Source organism: Panulirus ornatus, chromosome 1, assembly GCF_036320965.1.
Source record: "Panulirus ornatus isolate Po-2019 chromosome 1, ASM3632096v1, whole genome shotgun sequence".
NCBI lineage: Eukaryota > Metazoa > Arthropoda > Malacostraca > Decapoda > Palinuridae > Panulirus > Panulirus ornatus.
In genome coordinates, this window is record NC_092224.1 from 6655179 (window position 1) to 6675801 (window position 20623).

The 20623-nt window shown below is 42.0% G+C and overlaps 1 protein-coding gene across 4 annotated transcripts in view; it reads right to left on the bottom strand.

Annotated features, from left to right (window-relative positions):
• The window catches only part of dgo (ankyrin repeat domain containing protein 6 diego), an 858998-nt gene that overhangs the window by 19313 nt on the left and 819062 nt on the right, over positions 1-20623 (bottom strand). For all 4 annotated transcript variants that reach the window (XM_071671938.1, XM_071672125.1, XM_071671846.1 and 1 more), the window contains 4 exons: positions 6247-6348; positions 1550-1747; positions 1212-1310; positions 73-171 (listed from right to left, as the gene is read on the bottom strand). In XM_071671938.1, coding sequence (XP_071528039.1) covers positions 73-171; positions 1212-1310; positions 1550-1747; positions 6247-6348 — 498 coding nt within the window. The remainder of the gene's footprint in view (positions 1-72; positions 172-1211; positions 1311-1549; positions 1748-6246; positions 6349-20623) is intronic.

Below are 20623 nucleotides of genomic sequence, written 5' to 3' on the forward strand. Positions count from 1 at the left end.
TGATAATTCATAGCAAGGTTGATACCAGGTAAGTGGTGTCACTTATTTCGTGTTCACGTCTGCATTGCTCACCTTATTCTTGACGGTCTGATCAGCGCCAGACTCAAGCAATATCTTGGTCAGCTTCCTCCGTCCCATGGCTGCCGCGATATGCAGGGCTGTGTCGCCGTTCTGGGGTCAGAAGAGGTCAAGCTTAGTATCGCATATTGGTCTTTAGGCTTCAAAATATTGACATATATGGGAGAGGAGGCTTGAGTAGTTGTATAGAAGTATGGCTAGCGAGGTGGTGCGGAGAGAGGGCCTGTGTAGTGGTGTTGGGGAAGGGCCTGTGTGGTGGTGCGGAGAGAGGGCCTGTGTGATGGTGTTGAGGGAAGGCATGTGTAATGGTGGTGATGGAAGGCCTGTGTGATGGCGGTGAAGGAAGTCCTGTATGATGGTAATGACGAAAGGATTGTATTAAGGTTGGTGAGGGAGGGTCTTGTGATAGTGTTAACTAAGGAACTGTGTGATGGTGATGAGGGAGGGACTGTGTGATGGTGATGAGTTAGGGACTGTGTGATGGTGGTGAGGGAGGGACTGTGTGATGGTGATGAGGAAGGGACTGTGTGATGGTGATGAGGAAGGGACTGTGTGATGGTGATGAGTTAGGGACTGTGTGATGGTGATGAATTAGGGACTGTGTGATGGTGATGAGGGAGGGAGTGAGTGATGGTGATGAGGGAGGGACTGTGTGATGGTGATGAGGGAGGGACTGTGTGATGGTGATGAGGGAGGGACTGTGTGATGGTGATGAATTAGGGACTGTGTGATGGTGATGAGGGAGGGACTGTGTGATGGTGATGAGTTAGGGACTGTGTGATGGTGATGAATTAGGGACTGTGTGATGGTGATGAGGGAGGGACGGTGTGATGGTGATGAGGGAGGGACTGTGTGATGGTGATGAGTTAGGGACTGTGTGATGGTGATGAATTAGGGACTGTGTGATGGTGATGAGGGAGGGACGGTGTGATGGTGATGAGGGAGGGACTGTGTGATGGTGATGAGTTAGGGACTGCGTGATGGTGATGAGGGAGGGACTGTGTGATGGGGATGAGGGAGGGACTGTGTGATGGTGATGAGGGAGGGACTGTGTGATGGTGATGAGGAAGGGATTGTGTGAGGGTAATGAGGGAACGCCCGTGTGCTAGTAAGGGCAGAGTACGTAGCCTCACCTTGTTCATCTCCCCAACGTGGGTTCTTGCTGAGAGCAAGATGCGCGTGACGCCTGCATGACCATATCGCGCAGCTGTGTGTAGTGGCGTGTCTCCGTACTAACCAGACATGAAGAAGAGAAAAGGATTGTTAGCCGAGGTAAAAACGCATCAATACTTAACGTTTAAAGAAACAAAGGATACTGATGCATGCAGACCTGACTTCTTGCTGCTATAAACTAGCGGCAGTTACCATGGATCTGTCAGAAAACGATACAACGGCATGAACCTAAATATGTAAAGCACTAGTGACCTCAACAACACAAACTAACCATGAACAACGAGCCAGGTAAACTCACATTGTTCTTGATGTCTGGTTTACAGCCAGCTAGAAGCAGTACCCGGCAGGTCTGGTTGTGACCATTCTGGCAGGCGAGGTGCAGGGGCGCGAACCCCCCTTTGTTCTTGATGTAAACATTGGCTTTAGCGCGCGCCAGGGCCTCCGCCGTCTGGCTGTAACCCTTCCACGCTGCTTCATGCAGGGCCGTGTTGCCGTGCTGTCGGAAAATGTACGTCGTTATTTACACAGGATTATGTATGCTACACGAACATACATACCCATAAACACACAGAGTAGTAAAGACATGGTATATATATATATATATATATATATATATATATATATATATATATATATATATATATATATATATATATATATAGCGGGGGGCTGGAAATCCTCCCCTCTCATTATTTTTTTTTTTAATTTTCCAAAAGAAGGAACAGAGAAGGGGGCCAGGTGAGGATATTCCCTCAAAGGCCCAGTTCTCTGTTCTTAACGCTACCTCGCTAACGCGGGAAACGGCGAATAGTTTGAAAGAAAAAAAGAATATATATATATATATATATATATATATATATATATATATATATATATATATATATATATATATATATATAAATGTGAATAAGAGCAAGGTAATTAGGTACAGTAGGGTTGAGGGTCAAGTCAATTGGGAGGTAAGTTTGAATGGAGAAAAACTGGAGGAAGTAAAGTGTTTTAGATATCTGGGAGTGGATCTGGCAGCGGATGGAACCATGGAAGCGGAAGTGGATCATAGGGTGGGGGAGGGGGCGAAAATCCTGGGAGCCTTGAAGAATGTGTGGAAGTCGAGAACATTATCTCGGAAAGCAAAAATGGGTATGTTTGAAGGAATAGTGGTTCCAACAATGTTGTATGGTTGCGAGGCGTGGGCTATGGATAGAGTTGTGCGCAGGAGGGTGGATGTGCTGGAAATGAGATGTTTGAGGACAATGTGTGGTGTGAGGTGGTTTGATCGAGTAAGTAATGTAAGGGTAAGAGAGATGTGTGGAAATAAAAAGAGCGTGGTTGAGAGAGCAGAAGAGGGTGTTTTGAAATGGTTTGGGCACATGGAGAGAATGAGTGAGGAAAGATTGACCAAGAGGATATATGTGTCGGAGGTGGAGGGAACGAGGAGAAGTGGGAGACCAAATTGGAGGTGGAAAGATGGAGTGAAAAAGATTTTGTGTGATCGGGGCCTGAACGTGCAGGAGGGTGAAAGAAGGGCAAGGAATAGAGTAAATTGGATCGATGTGGTATACCGGGGTTGACGCGCTGTCAGTGGATTGAATTAGGGCATGTGAAGAGTCTGGGGTAAACCATGGAAAGTTGTGTGGGGCCTGGATGTGGAAAGGGAGCTGTGATTTCGGGCATTATTGCATGACAGCTAGAGACTGAGTGTGAACAAATGGGGCCGTTGTTGTCTTTTCCTAGTGCTACCACGCACACATGAGGGGAGAGGGGGATGGTATTCCATGTGTGGCGAGGTGGCGATGGAAATGAATAAAGGCAGACAGTGTGAATTGTGTGCATGGGTATATATGTATGTGTCTGTGTGTGTATATATATGTGTACATTGAGATGTATAGGTATGTATATTTGCGTGTGTGGACGTGTATGTGTGTACATTGTGTATGGGGGTAGGTTGGGCCATTTCTTTCGTCTGTTTCCTTGCGCTACCTCGCAAACGCGGGAGACAGCGGCAAAGCTAAATAATATATATATATATATATATATATATATATATATATATATATATATATATATATATATATTTCTTTTTCTTTCAAACTATTCGCCATTTCCCGCGTTAGCGAGGTAGCGTTAAGAACAGAGAACTGGGCCTTTAAGGGAATATCCTCACCTGGCCCCCTTCTCTATTCCTTCTTTTGGAAAATTAAAAAAAAATAATGAGAGGGGAGGATTTCCAGCCCCCCGCTCCCTCCCCTTTTAGTCGACTTCTACGACACGCAGGGAATACGTGGGAAGTATTCTTTCTCCCCTATCCCCAGGGATAATATATATATATATATATATATATATATATATATATATATATATATATATATATATATATATATATGACAGAGTTGATAGAGATGCTCTGTGGAAGGTATTAAGAATATATGGTGTGGGAGGCAAGTTGTTAGAAGCAGTGAAAAGTTTTTTATCGAGGATGTAAGGCATGTGCACGTGTAGGAAGAGAGGAAAGTGATTGGTTCTCAGTGAATGTAGGTTTGCGGCAGGGGTGTGTGATGTCTCCATGGTTGTTTAATTTGTTTATGGATGGGGTTGTTAGGTAGGTGAATGCAAGAGTTTTGGAAAGAGGGGCAAGTATGAAGTCTGTTGGGGATGAAAGAACTTGGGAAGTGAGTCAGTTGTTGTTCGCTGACGATACAGCGCTGGTGGCTGATTCATGTGAGAAACTACAGAAGATGGTGACTGAGTTTGGTAAAGTGTGTGAAAGAAGAAAGTTAAGAGTAAATGTGAATAAGAGCAAGGTTATTAGGTACAGTAGGGTTGAGGGTCAAGTCAATTGGGAGGTGAGTTTGAATGGAGAAAAACTGGAGGAAGTGAAGTGTTTTAGATATCTGGGAGTGGATCTGGCAGCGGATGGAACCATGGAAGCGGAAGTGGATCATAGGGTGGGGGAGGGGGCGAAAATTCTGGGAGCCTTGAAGAATGTGTGGAAGTCGAGAACATTATCTCGGAAAGCAAAAATGGGTATGTTTGAAGGAATAGTGGTTCCAACAATGTTGTATGATTGCGAGGCGTGGACTATGGATAGAGTTGTGCGCAGGAGGATGGATGTGCTGGAAATGAGATGTTTGAGGACAATGTGTGGTGTGAGGTGGTTTGATCGAGTAAGTAACGTAAGGGTAAGAGAGATGTGTGGAAATAAAAAGAGCGTGGTTGAGAGAGCAGAAGAGGGTGTTTTGAAATGGTTTGGTCACATGGAGAGAATGAGTGAGGAAAGATTGACCAAGAGGATATATGTGTCGGAGGTGGAGGGAACGAGGAGAAGAGGGAGACCAAATTGGAGGTGGAAAGATGGAGTGAAAAAGATTTTGGGTGATCGGGGCCTGAACATGCAGGAGGGTGAAAGGAGGGCAAGGAATAGAGTGAATTGGAGCAATGTGGTATACCGGGGTTGACGTGCTGTCAGTGGATTGAATCAAGGCATGTGAAGCGTCTGGGGTAAACCATGGAAAGCTGTGTAGGTATGTATATTTGCGTGTGTGGACGTATGCATATACATGTGTATGGGGGTGGGTTGGGCCATTTCTTTCGTCTGTTTCCTTGCGCTACCTCGCAAACGCGGGAGACAGCGGCAAAAAAAAAAAAAAAAAAAAAAAAAAAAAATATATATATATATATATATATATATATATATATATATATATATATATTCGCCATTTCCAGCTTCAGGAACAGACGAAGAAATAAAGAAATGGCTTCATTCGCTCACATCTACAACCAAGTTGTAATTTCTAATACAATGAAACCAAAGCCCCTCGACCATAACTAGGCCCCACAGACATTTCAGTGGTTTACGCCCGACCGCTTCATATGCCCAGGTTCAGCCCACTGACAGCATTTTGTCCCCTGTATACCATATTGCTTCAATACAGTCTATCCCTTGCACGTCTCACATCCTTTTGCATGTACATCTTTATTTACTTTCGAGATGTGTAAGCAAGAATCATGCATTTACTGCTTACGTATCGTAAGCAAACAAAAATATATAACATATTAATAATACTATGGGACTTGATTACACAGTTCATCGTCGCTAATCTTTACTTGTTTCTGAGTCTTAAACTATGGGCGTAATGTAGCAGCTAGAGTTATTCTGTTAGGCTGGGCAAAAATCCAACCACACCTGCTGGGAAAGATCACCCACGCTTGTACAGAGATTGAGAACGCCAGTTTACAAAGATCAACCCCATTTCTAGACGAAGACCAACTATTCTTGTTTACAAAGATCAACCACATCTGCAGACAAAAATCAACCATTCTTGTTTACAAAAATGAACCACATCTGTAGACAAAGACCAACCATTCTTGTTTATAAAGATCAATCACATGTGTAGACAAAGATCAACCATACCTTTTTCAGATATCAAAAAAAACTACTTACAAGGATCAATCTCATCTGATTTTAACAAAGATCAACCACACTTCTTTTTTTTTTTTACAAAGATCAATCCAGTCTATTTTGACAAAGATCAACCACATTTTTTTTTTTTTTACAAAGATCAAACACATCTGTTTATGAGCTGGTATTCACGCTATGTGTACACAAATTCTTGTACAAAAGCCAGTCATATTCTCAGGCATAAACATCTTGACAGATTCTACTACACAACCCTCTTCATAGAATCAAGAAAATTGATAAGATAATTAATAGATGAAGTTTGATCGTAGTACCTCAATATCTTATGGATCTTTAAATGATATGCAAACACTATCTTTTGGTACAGATGATGAAAATATCAGTATATGTACCTAACAACAAAACAATGTGTACCACATCAACATAGCTTATGAGATATTTTCTAATCACAAACGAAACTAAAATCTATCACAAATTTCGATTATATATATAATATATATATATATATATATATATATATATATATATATATATATATATATATATATATATATATATCAACACAATCTTCAGCTGACCTGATCATCTTGATGGTCGACGTTCGCACTGTGTTTTATCAGCTGACGGACAATGTTGATGTGTCCTTCACAAGCTGCCCGCTGGAGCGCAGTATACCCACACTGGAAATAAAGAAAACGGGTTACAATAGGATCTCGTATAAAGGGTACCATATGTCATAATACACTAACAGAGGGTAAGCTCTCTTTCCTTGTTTTGAATGTCGTCTAAGTTTAATTTCATTACTGACATTAGGAAACTCAAGTAAAAAGTGTGATGATAAAAACTAATAAGGATGAGTCGAAGAAAAATGAGGAATATAATGTTTCTGTGATTTTAACTGGATATAAGATAATTATCTCAACTCTGTCACGAGTGTTTCGTTAACATGGTCACTGTATGCACTACACAGGTTAATATCAAGAAACAAAAATATGAGTAACATAAACTTGGCAATACATCTCACCTTACAAATCGGGAGATACAGTCTCTCACAACTCAAGCCTAAGTGGAGTACAATCTCACACAACTGAAGCCTAAATACCTTAAGCCAGTCATGCAGTCAGCGTGTATGGTGTTAGAACACTTACAAGTGTTCAATCTATTTCTTCGTTGACAATAGCGACGTGAACCTCCTTAATGATCCTAGCTGTCGATAAGCCTAGAGCCCATATAGCTAACCTGCCCAATCTTGCTCCTCCCTTTCTGGACGACTCGCTCGTAGAGTCATATTCATAACGTCTACATACAGCCTCTAGCGCATAAGGTTTCACCAAATAAGAAAGGTATCCCTCGCAAAACCTACCATATGGCCTTTTTATATATATACCACATTTTACATAATGTTCAACACTAACTTCGATGTTGCAACACATTCAATTCCCTGCGTCAGGATGCCGAAACCAGACTCCAAATGAGGTGCGGTGAGCAGGTTATATCTGCCTGTGTTGTGGTTGTGGCCGTGGTGAAGGTCAGGATGTGGACGCAAGGAAGACGAATTTCTCAAGACCGACCCCTCTCCTCCAGTACTTTTATTCTGATGTTTGGAAAACTAGACTTTAGATTTCTTGTTTTTTTTCAATCTAACTTCATAGCTCCTCCCACAAGACAGAAAAAAAAGTTCATGGACCTTTACAGTCAGGTTAATGTAACTTGTGTCCCTTTAATCTTCATTATTATTCACTGATGTTAACCAACCGTATTCTCGTTTCGACAACGGTAGGCCGCCATGTTTGTTTACATCAGAACAAAATCATATGATAAGAGAAGAAACTTAGATGTTTGTTTGGTTGTATAAGATTTCCACATACCGCTTCAATGCTTAACACTTACTAGTCTTCTTACGAAACATGAGGTCGAAGAAAATATTCACCAGTAAACTGATATCAGCTTGCTGGATCTGCCACTAACAAAAGTAAACAGATACTGTCATTGGCTGTACAAACCATCATGGACATGTCGAAACCAAAGGCATACTCAAAGCACGTTAGCATGTATATGGTATCTTAAAACCGGGAGTATGGCAGGAACTATGACTGTCGTCATGGTGCTGGTGGTGAAGGTGATGGCGGAGGTGATGGTGAAGGTTCTTGGTGGTTGTGGGTATACAGGTGATGGTTGTGGTTATAGTGGTCACGTCAACAGTGGCGGTGATGATGAGAGCGATGCCACTATTGCTGCTGGCTATGACTAAGATGATGCCAAAGAAGTTGCTGTAGACGGTGCTCAATTTTGATATTAAAGAGGATGGAAGATGAGAAATATGAGGATAAGAAACGTAAGAGCAGGTGATATATGTGACAGTGCAGGTAAACAGTGGAGAATATCAGAGGGGGGAAACACAGAAAATACCGACCGATTAACACAGAATTTAGCACAGTAATGAGGAAGAAAGGTGGGATGTGGTGCATACGTCGACCTAGAGGCTATGACCTCATATACCCTGACCCAACCAAAGGAGTTGCGGCGCAGGTGGGTTCTTAAGAGAGCTTCGGAATTATAGGCAAGCCCTCAGAGTCGATATAACGTATAATATACGTAAGAGAAAGGTATAACTACTCTCACCGTTCGGTACCACCTACTGACAGACGGACACCTGTCATCATCCAGCGAGACCATGTTATCAGTTGACGAACAGCTTGGAGCCGGTGTCGGCCCATTCTCTCTCTCTCTCTCTCTCTCTCTCTCTCTCTCTCTCTCTCTCTCTCTCTCTCTCTCTCTCTCTCATGCTTGTGGCATGAGAAGAGTGGGAGGTGGGTTGATTAGAAAGGGTAGTGAGTGGTGGGATGAAGAAGTAAGAGTATTAGTGAAAGAGAAGAGAGAGGCATTTGGACGATTTTTGCAGGGAAAAAATGCAGTTGAGTGGGAGATGTATAAAAGAAAGAGACAGGAGGTCAAGAGAAAGGTACAAGAGGTGAAAAAAAGGGCAAATGAGAGTTGGGGTGAGAGAGTATCATTAAATTTTAGGGAGAATAAAAAGATGTTCTGGAAGGAGGTAAATAAAGTGCGTAAGACAAGGGAGCAAATGGGAACTTCAGTGAAGGGCGCAAATGGGGAGGTGATAACAAGTAGTGGTGATGTGAGAAGGAGATGGAGTGAGTATTTTGAAGGTCTGTTGAATGTGTTTGATGATAGAGTGGCAGATATAGGGTGTTTTGGTCGAGGTGGTGTGCAAAGTGAGAGGGTTAGGGAAAATGATTTGGTAAACAGAGAAGAGGTAGTAAAAGCTTTGCGGAAGATGAAAGCCGGCAAGGCAGCAGTTTTGGATGGTATTGCAGTGGAATTTATTAAAAAATGGGGTGACTGTATTGTTGACTGGTTGGTAAGGTTATTTAATGTATGTATGACTCATGGTGAGGTGCCTGAGGATTGGCGGAATGCGTGTTTATTGCCATTGTACAAAGGCAAAGGGGATAAGAGTGAGTGCTCAAATTACAGAGGTATAAGTTTGTTGAGTATTCCTGGTAAATTATATGGGAGGGTATTGATTGAGAGGGTGAAGGCATGTACAGAGCATCAGACTGGGGAAGAGCAGTGTGGTTTCAGAAGTGATAGAGGATGTGTGGATCAGGTGTTTGCTTTGAAGAATGTATGTGAGAAATACTTAGAAAAGCAAATGGGTTTGTATGTAGCATTTATGGATCTGGAGAAGGCATATGATAGAGTTGATAGAGATGCTCTGTGGAAGGTATTAAGAATATAAGGTGTGGGAGGCAAGTTGTTAGAAGCAGTGAAAAGTTTTTATCGAGGATGTAAGGCATGTGTACGTGTAGGAAGAGAGGAAAGTGATTGGTTCTCAGTGAATGTAGGTTTGCGGCAGGGGTGTGTGATGTCTCCATGGTTGTTTAATTTGTTTATGGATGGGGTTGTTAGGGAGGTGAATGCAAGAGTTTTGGAAAGAGGGGCAAGTATGAAGTCTGTTGGGGATGAGAGAGCTTGGGAAGTGAGTCAGTTGTTGTTCGCTGATGATACAGCACTGGTGGCTGATTCATGTGAGAAACTGCAGAAGCTGGTGACTGAGTTTGGTACTGCAGAAGCTGGTGACTGAGTTTGGTAAAGTGTGTGAAAGAAGAAAGTTAAGAGTAAATGTGAATAAGAGCAAGGTTATTAGGTACAGTAAGGCTGAGGGTCAAGTCAATTGGGAGGTGAGTTTGAATGGAGAAAAACTGGAGGAAGTGAAGTGTTTTAGATATCTGGGAGTGGATCTGGCAGCGGATGGAACCATGGAAGCGGAAGTGGATCATAGGGTGGGGGAGGGGGCGAAAATTCTGGGAGCCTTGAAGAATGTGTGGAAGTCGAGAACATCATCTCGGAAAGCAAAAATGGGTATGTTTGAAGGAATAGTGGTTCCAACAATGTTGTATGGTTGCGAGGCGTGGGCTATGGATAGAGTTGTGCGCAGGAGGATGGATGTGCTGGAAATGAGATGTTTGAGGACAATGTGTGGTGTGAGGTGGTTTGATCGAGTAAGTAACGTAAGGGTAAGAGAGATGTGTGGAAATAAAAAGAGCGTGGTTGAGAGAGCAGAAGAGGGTGTTTTGAAATGGTTTGGGCACATGGAGAGAATGAGTGAGGAAAGATTGACCAAGAGGATATATATGTCGGAGGTGGAGGGAACGAGGAGAAGAGGGAGACCAAATTGGAGGTGGAAAGATGGAGTGAAAAAGATTTGTGTGATCGGGGCCTGAACATGCAGGAGGGTGAAAGGAGGGCAAGGAATAGAGTGAATTGGAGCGATGTGGTATACCGGGGTTGACGTGCTGTCAGTGGATTGAATCAAGGCATGTGAAGCGTCTGGGGTAAACCATGGAAAGCTGTGTAGGTATGTATATTTGCGTGTGTGGACGTATGTATATACATGTGTATGGGGGTGGGTTGGGCCATTTCTTTCGTCTGTTTCCTTGCGATACCTCGCAAACGCGGGAGACAGCGACAAAGTATAATAATAATAATAATAATAATAATAATAATAATATATATATATATATATATATATATATATATATATATATATATATATATATATATATATATATATGGAGAAAAAATGGAGGAAGTGAAGTGTTTTAGATACTGGGAATGGATTTAACAGCGGATGGAACCATGGAAGCGGAAGTGGATCATAGGGTGGGGGAGGGGGCGAAGGCTCTGGGAGCGTTGAAGAATGTGTGGAAGACGAGAACGTTACCCCGGAAAGCAAAAATGGGTATGTTTGAAGGAATAGTAGTTCCAATAATGTTATATGGTTGCGAGGCGTGGGCTATAGACAGGAATGTGTGGAGGAGGGCGGATGTGTTGGAAATGAGATGTTTGAGGACAATATGTGGTGTGAGGTGGTTTGATCGATTAAATAATGAAAGGGTAAGAGAGATGTGTGGTAATGAAAAGACAGTGGTTGAAAGAACAGAACAGGGTGTATTGAAATGGTTTGGTCACATGGAGAGAATGAGTGAGGAAAGATTGACCAAGAGGATATATGTGTAAGAAGTGTAGGGAACGAGAAGTGGGAGACCAAATTGGAGGTGGAAGGATGGAGTGAAAGAGATTTTGAGCGATTGAGGCCTGAACATGCAGGAGGGTGGAAGGCATGCAAGGAATAGAGTGAATTGGAACGATGTGGCATACTAGGGTCGACGTGCCGTCAATGGGTTGAACAAGTGCATGTGAAGTGTCTAGGGTAAACCATGGAATGTTTTGTGGGGCCTAGATGTGGGAAGGGACCTGTGGTTTCGGTGCATTACACATGGCAGCTAGAGACCGAGTGTGAGCAAATGTGGCCTTTGTTGTCTTTTCCTAGCGCTACCTCGCATGCGTGCGGTGGGAGGGGTGTGCCATTTCATATGTGACGGAGTGGCGACGAGAATGGATGAAGGCAGCATGTATGAATATGTACATGTGTATATATGTATATGTCTGTGTATGTATATGTATACATATGTTGAAATGTATAGGTATGTATCCGTGCGTGTGTAGGCGTTTATGTATATACATGTGTATGTGGGTGGGTTGGGTCATTCTTTCGTCTGTTTCCTTGCGCTACCTCGCCAACGCGGGAGACAGCGACAAAGTACAATAATAAAAAAGTATATATATATATATATATATATATATATATATATATATATATATATATATATATATATATATATACATTCATTTTTTTTTTTTTTCTTTTTTATACTATTCGCCATTTCCCGCATCAGCGAGGTAGCGTTAAGAACAGAGGACTGGGCCTTAGAGGGAATATCCTCACCTGGCCCCCTTCTCTGTTCCTTCTTTTGGAAAATTAAAAAAAAAACGAGAGGGGAGGATTTCCAGCCACCCGCTCCCTCCCCTTTTAGTCGCCTTCTACGACACGCAGGGAATACGTGGGAAGTATTCTTTCTCCCCTATCCCCAGGGATATATATATATATATATATATATATATATATCAATACCCTCCCATATAATTTCTGTTTCCCATTTTAGAAAGTTAATACAAGGAGGGGAGGATTTCTGGCCCCCCGCTCAGGTCCCCTCTAGTCGCTTTCTACGACACGCGAGGAATACGTGGGAAGTATTCTTTCACCCCTATCCCCAGGGATAATATACATATATATATACATACACACATACACATACATACGCACATATACACACACACACACATACATATATATATATATGAGAAATGTAAGAAACAATTTCGAAAACTGAAACTTCTAGCTTGAAATGAATGAAAAAAAGAATGTCACATAATGGTTCAACCTCTGGCTATGGAAAAAAAGGAAATGTATAATTTATTTACACAAACGTCAATGGCAGTTCTCATCAATTTAACCACTGTATCAATAAGCTTCAATGTCTAAGCTACATTTTTCTCCAATTTCACTATTTTCCTTCACATTTTCAATTGTGTCTGAAGGTTCTACTTCAAGAGTGATTGTTTTTCCAGTAAGCGTCTTCACATCTTGGTTACATCCACACACATTTAGGCACCCCACTCTGAGCCTTCGAGGAGGATGCTTTATGCTATATGGGAGGGTATTGATTGAGAGGGTGAAGGCATGTACAGAGCATCAGATTGGGGAAGAGCAGTGTGGTTTCAGAAGTGGTAGAGGATGTGTGGATCAGGTGTTTGCTTTGAAGAATGTATGTGAGAAATACTTAGAAAAGCAAATGGATTTGTATGTAGCATTTATGGATCTGGAGAAGGCATATGATAGAGTTGATAGAGATGCTCTGTGGAAGGTATTAAGAATATATGGTGTGGGAGGAAAGTTGTTAGAAGCAGTGAAAAGTTTTTATCGAGGATGTAAGGCATGTGTACGTGTAGGAAGAGAGGAAAGTGATTGGTTCTCAGTGAATGTAGGTTTGCGGCAGGGGTGTGTGATGTCTCCATGGTTGTTTAATTTGTTTATGGATGGGGTTGTTAGGGAGGTAAATGCAAGAGTTTTGGAAAGAGGGGCAAGTATGAAGTCTGTTGGGGATGAGAGAGCTTGGGAAGTGAGTCAGTTGTTGTTCGCTGATGATACAGCGCTGGTGGCTGATTCATGTGAGAAACTGCAGAAGCTGGTGACTGAGTTTGGAAAAGTGTGTGGAAGAAGAAAGTTAAGAGTAAATGTGAATAAGAGCAAGGTTATTAGGTACAGTAGGGTTGAGGGTCAAGTCAATTGGGAGGTGAGTTTGAATGGAGAAAAACTGGAGGAAGTGAAGTGTTTTAGATATCTGGGAGTGGATCTGGCAGCGGATGGAACCATGGAAGCGGAAGTGGATCATAGGGTGGGGGAGGGGGCGAAAATCCTGGGGGCCTTGAAGAATGTGTGGAAGTCGAGAACATTATCTCGGAAAGCAAAAATGGGTATGTTTGAAGGAATAGTGGTTCCAACAATGTTGTATGGTTGCGAGGCGTGGGCTATGGATAGATTTGTGCGCAGGAGGATGGATGTGCTGGAAATGAGATGTTTGAGGACAATGTGTGGTGTGAGGTGGTTTGATCGAGTGAGTAACGTAAGGGTAAGAGAGATGTGTGGAAATAAAAAGAGCGTGGTTGAGAGAGCAGAAGAGGGTGTTTTGAAGTGGTTTGGGCACATGGAGAGGATGAGTGAGGAAAGATTGACCAAGAGGATATATGTGTCGGAGGTGGAGGGAACAAGGAGAAGAGGGAGACCAAATTGGAGGTGGAAAGATGGAGTGAAAAAGATTTTGTGTGATCGGGGCCTGAGCATGCAGGAGGGTGAAAGGAGGGCAAGGAATAGAGTGAATTGGAGCGATGTGGTATACCGGGGTTGACGTGCTGTCAGTGGATTGAAGCAGGGCATGTGAAGCGTCTGGGGTAAACCATGGAAAGCTGTGTAGGTATGTATATTTGCGTGTGTGGACGTATGTATATACATGTGTATGGGGGGGGGGGTTGGGCCATTTCTTTCGTCTGTTTCCTTGCGCTACCTCGCAAACGCGGGAGACAGCGACAAAGTATAATAAATAAATAAATAATATATATATATATATATATATATATATATATATATATATATATATATATATATATATATATTTCTTTTTCTTTCAAACTATTTGCCATTTCCCGCATTAGCGAGGTAGCGTTAAGAACAGAGGACTGGGCCTTTGAGGGAATACCCTCACCTGGCCCAATTCTCTGTTCCTTCTTTTGGAAAATTAAAAAAAAACGAGAGGGGAGGATTTCCAGCCCCCCGCTCCCTCCCCTTTTAGTCGCCTTCTACGACACGCAGGGAATACGTGGGAAGTATTCTATATATATATATATATATATATATATATATATATATATATATATATATATATATATTTATATATTTTATATATATATATAAATATATATATATATATTTATATATATATATTTATATATATATATATATATATATATATATATATATATATATATATATATATTTATATATATTTTTTTTTGCTTTGTCGCTGTCTCCCGCGTTTGCGAGGTAGCGCAAGGAAACAGACGAAAGAAATGGCCCAACCCACCCCCATACACATGTATATACATACACGTCCACACACGCAAATATACATACCTACACAGCTTTCCATGGTTTACCCCAGACGCTTCACATGCCCTGATTCAATCCACTGACAGCACGTCAACCCCGGTATACCACATCGATCCAATTCACTCTATTCCTTACCCTCCTTTCACCCTCCTGCATGTTCAGGCCCCGATCACACAAAATCTTTTTCACTCCATCTTTCCACCTCCAATTTGGTCTCCCACTTCTCCTCGTTCCCTCCACCTCCGACACATATATCCTCTTGGTCAATCTTTCCTCACTCATTCTCTCCATGTGCCCAAACCATTTCAAAACACCCTCTTCTGCTCTCTCAACCACGCTCTTTTTATTTCCACACATCTCTCTTACCCTTACGTTACTTACTCGATCAAACCACCTCACACCACACATTGTCCTCAAACATCTCATTTCCAGCACATCCATCCTCCTGCGCACAACTCTATCCATAGCCCACGCCTCGCAACCATACAAAATTGTTTGAACCACTATTCCTTCAAACATACCCATTTTTGCTTTCCGAGATAATGTTCTCGACTTCCACACATTCTTCAAGGCTCCCAGGATTTTCTCCCCCTCCCCCATCCTATGATCCACTTCCGCTTCCATGGTTCCATCCGTTGCCAGATCCACTCCCAGATATCTAAAACACTTTACTTACTCCAGTTTTTCTCCATTCAAACTTACCTCCCAATTGACTTGACCCTCAGCCTTACCGTACCTAATAACCTTGCTCTTATTCACATTTACTCTTAACTTTCTTCTTTCACACACTTTACCAAACTCAGTCACCAGCTTCTGCAGTTTCTCACATGAATCAGCCACCAGCGCTGTATCATCAGCGAACAACAACTGACTCACTTCCCAAGCTCTCTCATCCCCAACAGACTTCATACTTGCCCCTCTTTCCAAAAATCTTGGATTCACCTCCCTAACAACCCCATCCATAAACAAATTAAACAACCATGGAGACATCACACACCCCTGCCGCAAACCTACATTCACTGAGAACCAATCACTTTCCTCTCTTCCTACACGTACACATGCCTTACATCCTCGATAAAAACTTTTCACTGCTTCTAACAACTTGCCTCCCACACCATATATTCTTAATACCTTCCACAGAGCATCTCTATCAACTCTATCATATGCCTTCTCCAGATCCATAAATGCTACATACAAATCCATTTGCTTTTCTAAGTATTTCCCACATACATTCTTCAAAGCAAACACCTGATACACACATCCTCTACCACTTCTGAAACCACACTGCTCTTCCTCAATCTGATGCTCTGTACATGCCCTCACCCTCTCAATCAATACCCTCCCATATAATTTACCAGGAATACTCAACAAACTTATACCTCTGAAATTTGAGCACTCACTCTTATCCCCTTTGTCTTTGTACAATGGCACTATGCACGTATTCCGCCAATCCTCAGGCACCTCACCATGAGTCACACATACATTAAATAACCTTACCAACCAGTCAATAATACAGTCACCCCCTTTTTTAATATATTCCACTGCAATACCATCCAAACATGCTGCCTTTTCGGCTTTCATCTTCCGCAAAGCTTTTACTACCTCTTCTCTGTTTACCAAATCATTTTCCCTAACCCTCTCACTTTGCACACTACCTCGACCAAAACACCCTATATCTGCCACTCTATCATCAAACACATTCAACAAACCTTCAAAATATTCACTCCATCTCTTTCTCACATCAACACTACTTGTTATCTCCTCCCCATTTGCGCCCTTCACTGAAGTTCCCATTTGCTCCCTTGTCTTACGCACTTTATTTACCTCCTTCCAGAACATCTTTTTATTCTCCCTAAAATTTAATGATACTCTCTCACCCCAACTCTCATTTACCCTCTTTTTCACCTCTTGCACCTTTCTCTTGACCTCCTGTCTCTTTCTTTTATACATCTCCCACTCAATTGCATCTTTTCCCTGCAAAAATCGTCCAAATGCCTCTCTCTTCTCTTTCACTAATAATCTTACTTCTTCATCCCACCACTCACTACCCTTTCTAATCAACCCACCTCCCACTCTTCTCATGCCACAAGCATCTTTTGCGCAATCCATCACTGATTCCCTAAATACATCCCATTCCTCCCCCACTCCCCTTACTTCCATTGTTCTCACCTTTTTCCATTCTGTACTCAGTCTCTCCTGGTACTTCCTCACACAAGTCTCCTTCCCAAGCTCACTTACTCTCACCACCCTCTTCACCCCAACATTCACTCTTCTTTTCTGAAAACCCATACAAATCTTCACCTTAGCCTCCACAAGATAATGATCAGACATCCCTCCAGTTGCACCTCTCAACACATTAACATCCAAAAGTCTCTCTTTCGCGCGCCTGTCAATTAACACGTAATCCAATATATATATTTTCTAATTTCTAATTTTCCAAAAGAAGGAACAGAGAAGGGGGCCAGGTGAGGATGTTCCCTCAGAGGCCCAGTCCTGTGTTCTTAACGGTACCTTGCTGATGCGGGAAATGGCGAATAGTTTGAAAAAAAAAATATATATATATATATATATATATATAAATGTGTGTGTGTGTGTGTGTGTGTGTGTGTGTGTGTGTGTGTGTGTGTGTGAGTATGGTTTGAAAATGAAGCACACAATAACATTCAAATAAAATCATAACCAATTTTTATTTCCATTACTAGAAATCTCAAGAGAAATAATGATTAGTTAAGTTATCCCTTCAACTCGTACCTTCAACTCCGTTTTCTGTATCCAGCCTGACTTACGTATCGTATTCTATTATATAATAACGCTGCGACTCTATTGTATGCTGTATTCAGTCCCTGCGTCATGTATAAATAACTATACCAATAAACGTGATTCTTTTTTGTAGTATTGAAACAATGTTGGATAATGAAGCTCTTGCAGAAGCACATATACCCAGATAAAGTCCAGAGGCGGGTAACAAAAATGCTACCAGAATTAAGATTAGGCCTTAAGTTGTCCACCACGCAAGAAGAAAGAGAAACAACAACTTGATCACAACCTTCAAATGTTTAAATCAAGCTGTCGATATCAACAGTGAAGAGTTCCAGATCAGCAAGGACAGAACAACCTGAGGACATGACATGGAATTAAGTAGGAACCTTGTTAGAAAAGACGGCACAAAGTCTTTTACATTATAATAGTAGTGAATGAACGGGATAAACTGAGTAATAATGCTGTTAATACTGGCAACGTACAGAGGTTTAAAGAGTTGTATGACAGTAAGGGTCAAAAGACGAGGCCCCATGGGTGAAGTACTACCTTATGTTTTGATGGCTTCTTTCATCCTTTTACCTTGTTTTGATGGCTTCTTTCATCCTTTTACGTTACGTTTTTATGCCTCTCTAGTGGAAGAATGAAACATTTTACACAAACTGGATGAAACCAATCCGATGTGTCTTTATCTCTTAAACCTGTTTATCACAGTGAATGTTTATACCTTCCTGAGGGCTTGGGGCGAGTGCCTTCACGGCTCGGCCTGGGACCAAGCTGCATTATGAACCTCACAACCAGCTGCTCTTTTTGAGGCCGTATCCTATGAGCCTACGTGTCTCCCACACTCAGCTGAACAGTTATACTGTACACATCCGTCAAGGATGTTTGGAAATTTTAAGGTCCTCATTTGGGTGGTTCATAATATTTCTCATTCGTCCAGTTAGTGGGCTGAGCAATGTCGGGCACCGAATATCTTTTACTGTGTTTATGGCATCCTTTTTTTTTTGTGATGAAAATTGCAGTCTTTCATGCCTGTCATGACTACAGGAAATGGTCTATGTAAGTAGACTGTGCACGACACGGTCCAGGAATTTTCGTGAGTAAATCATTATCCGTCTCCCGTCTGTACTCAGAGACTTGGACGTCACTGAAGACATTCGTTCTCATTGGTTTGGTTATTGACATTCACAATATTTGTAGCAACAATTCTGGTCGCCTTTGAGAGCATAAGGTCTTTGAAAAGTGTTATTATCTGTGTTTCTTCTCTCGTCTTGAAGGTTACCCTGTTGTGGTGGCAGAAGGTAAGGCCATCCGACATGTTTACTCCGATATCTTCAAAATTTTCCTGATGTGATATGAAGTTCGTGTGTGTTGGATCTTCAAACAACCTATGCTCTTCACTTCCCTCAAACAAAGCTGAGGCTTACCTACGTAACATAGAATGTTATCATTTTCAGTAGCCTACTGGGTGTTTGAAGACTCTCAGTGTCATCTACAGAGATTTCCACGCTCATTCTGGTATCATTTGCAGGTTAAGATAAAATGCCGTACTTTTGCTGTCTTCCTTTTATCGTCAATATTTCTTCACTTTCCAAAGGCTCGACTGGCGGTGGCGTGTGGTTCCTGTATCCAGTTACTACAGAAGGAAGGTAATCCCTTGTTTAGAACGTTTCCAATGGACCTTAGACGTAGGTTGTCTCACGGATGTATCCAGAATACAAGACCTTCACTCAACGAGGTCTTGACGGCCTTCATTCTCTTCGAAAATAAACACCTGCACACTCCTGAGGCCACCTGTCTTAATACACGAGACATGTAATGCCTACAAGTTGACCATTAAGGACTCCATCATAGCTGACCTAACATATCTATCATTCACTTTCTGCCTACCAATTTCTTGTTCAGTATTCGTTTATACTTTTGCTCTTTTATGATTGTAAAATAAACGTTGGTTCTTAAGTACTGATTACAATCTAATGGTTTACGATTAGTTTGATATGGATTCATTTCTCTTTTTTCTAACGATACTGACGTGTGAATAAAGGTGGCCTTGATTAGGGTACTCAGTTGCCCCGTCCGTGCCTGTCTCAGCTAATATAACACAAAGGAAAATATTCTGTCATTAGAGACAGGGAGAGGAACAACGCATGAGGTTGTGTGATCATCAACGGCGCCTCAGCTGAGTGCAACTGGCACCTCACTAACTCTATTCATTCACTCCCAGCCATGACTTTCGACTACACCCAGTGAACTACTGCAGAAGCCTCTAGTATCTGTCGTCATTCTGGGCTACTGTTGGTGTTCTGGGTCGTACCCAGGGGCGGAGCGGTGCGGGGCGGGCCAGAGCTGCTGCGGTGGAAACCCAATCAGGTAGTCATGGAGTGTCTCTATATATTTCATCTTATCTTTTCCTCTCCTCCTGCTTTCATTCATCTTTTGTCTTAAAATGCCCGTAGATGAGTTTTCGAGAAATTAATTCGCTACTTAAACATATTTCATTTATCTAACTTACTCCAGGACAAATTTCTATTAAAGAATCCTAGTGCTATCCAGGACCCCTCTAAAAGGCTGCTGCAGTCTAAGGTTGCACTACGTCCAGTAGCAGGTAAATGCAGTCTCCTTTGGAGTGAGAAGGTCTTTGATGAGACTCTGCTTCTAATGTTACAGCCTCGCCAAAGGTGACTTTATACTCGCGGAATAACCTGGAACAGGCGAAGTCCAGAATGCCTCTGATTATGTGATTATTACACGAAAGTGCACTTGGGAAATTATCGTCTTTCATTTTCCCCGTGGACTCATAGGAATTCTGGGGGCCTTGAAGAATGTGTGGAAGTCGAGAACATTATCTCGGAAAGCAAAAATGGGTATGTTTGAAGGAATAGTGGTGCCAACAATGTTGTATGGTTGCGAGGCGTGGGCTATGGATAGAGTTGTGCGCAGGAGGATGGATGTGCTGGAAATGAGATGTTTGAGGACAATGTGTGGTGTGAGGTGGTTTGATCGAGTGAGTAACGTAAGGGTAAGAAAGATGTGTGGAAATAAAAAGAGCGTGGTTGAGAGAGCAGAAGAGGGTGTTTTGAAGTGGTTTGGGCACATGGAGAGGATGA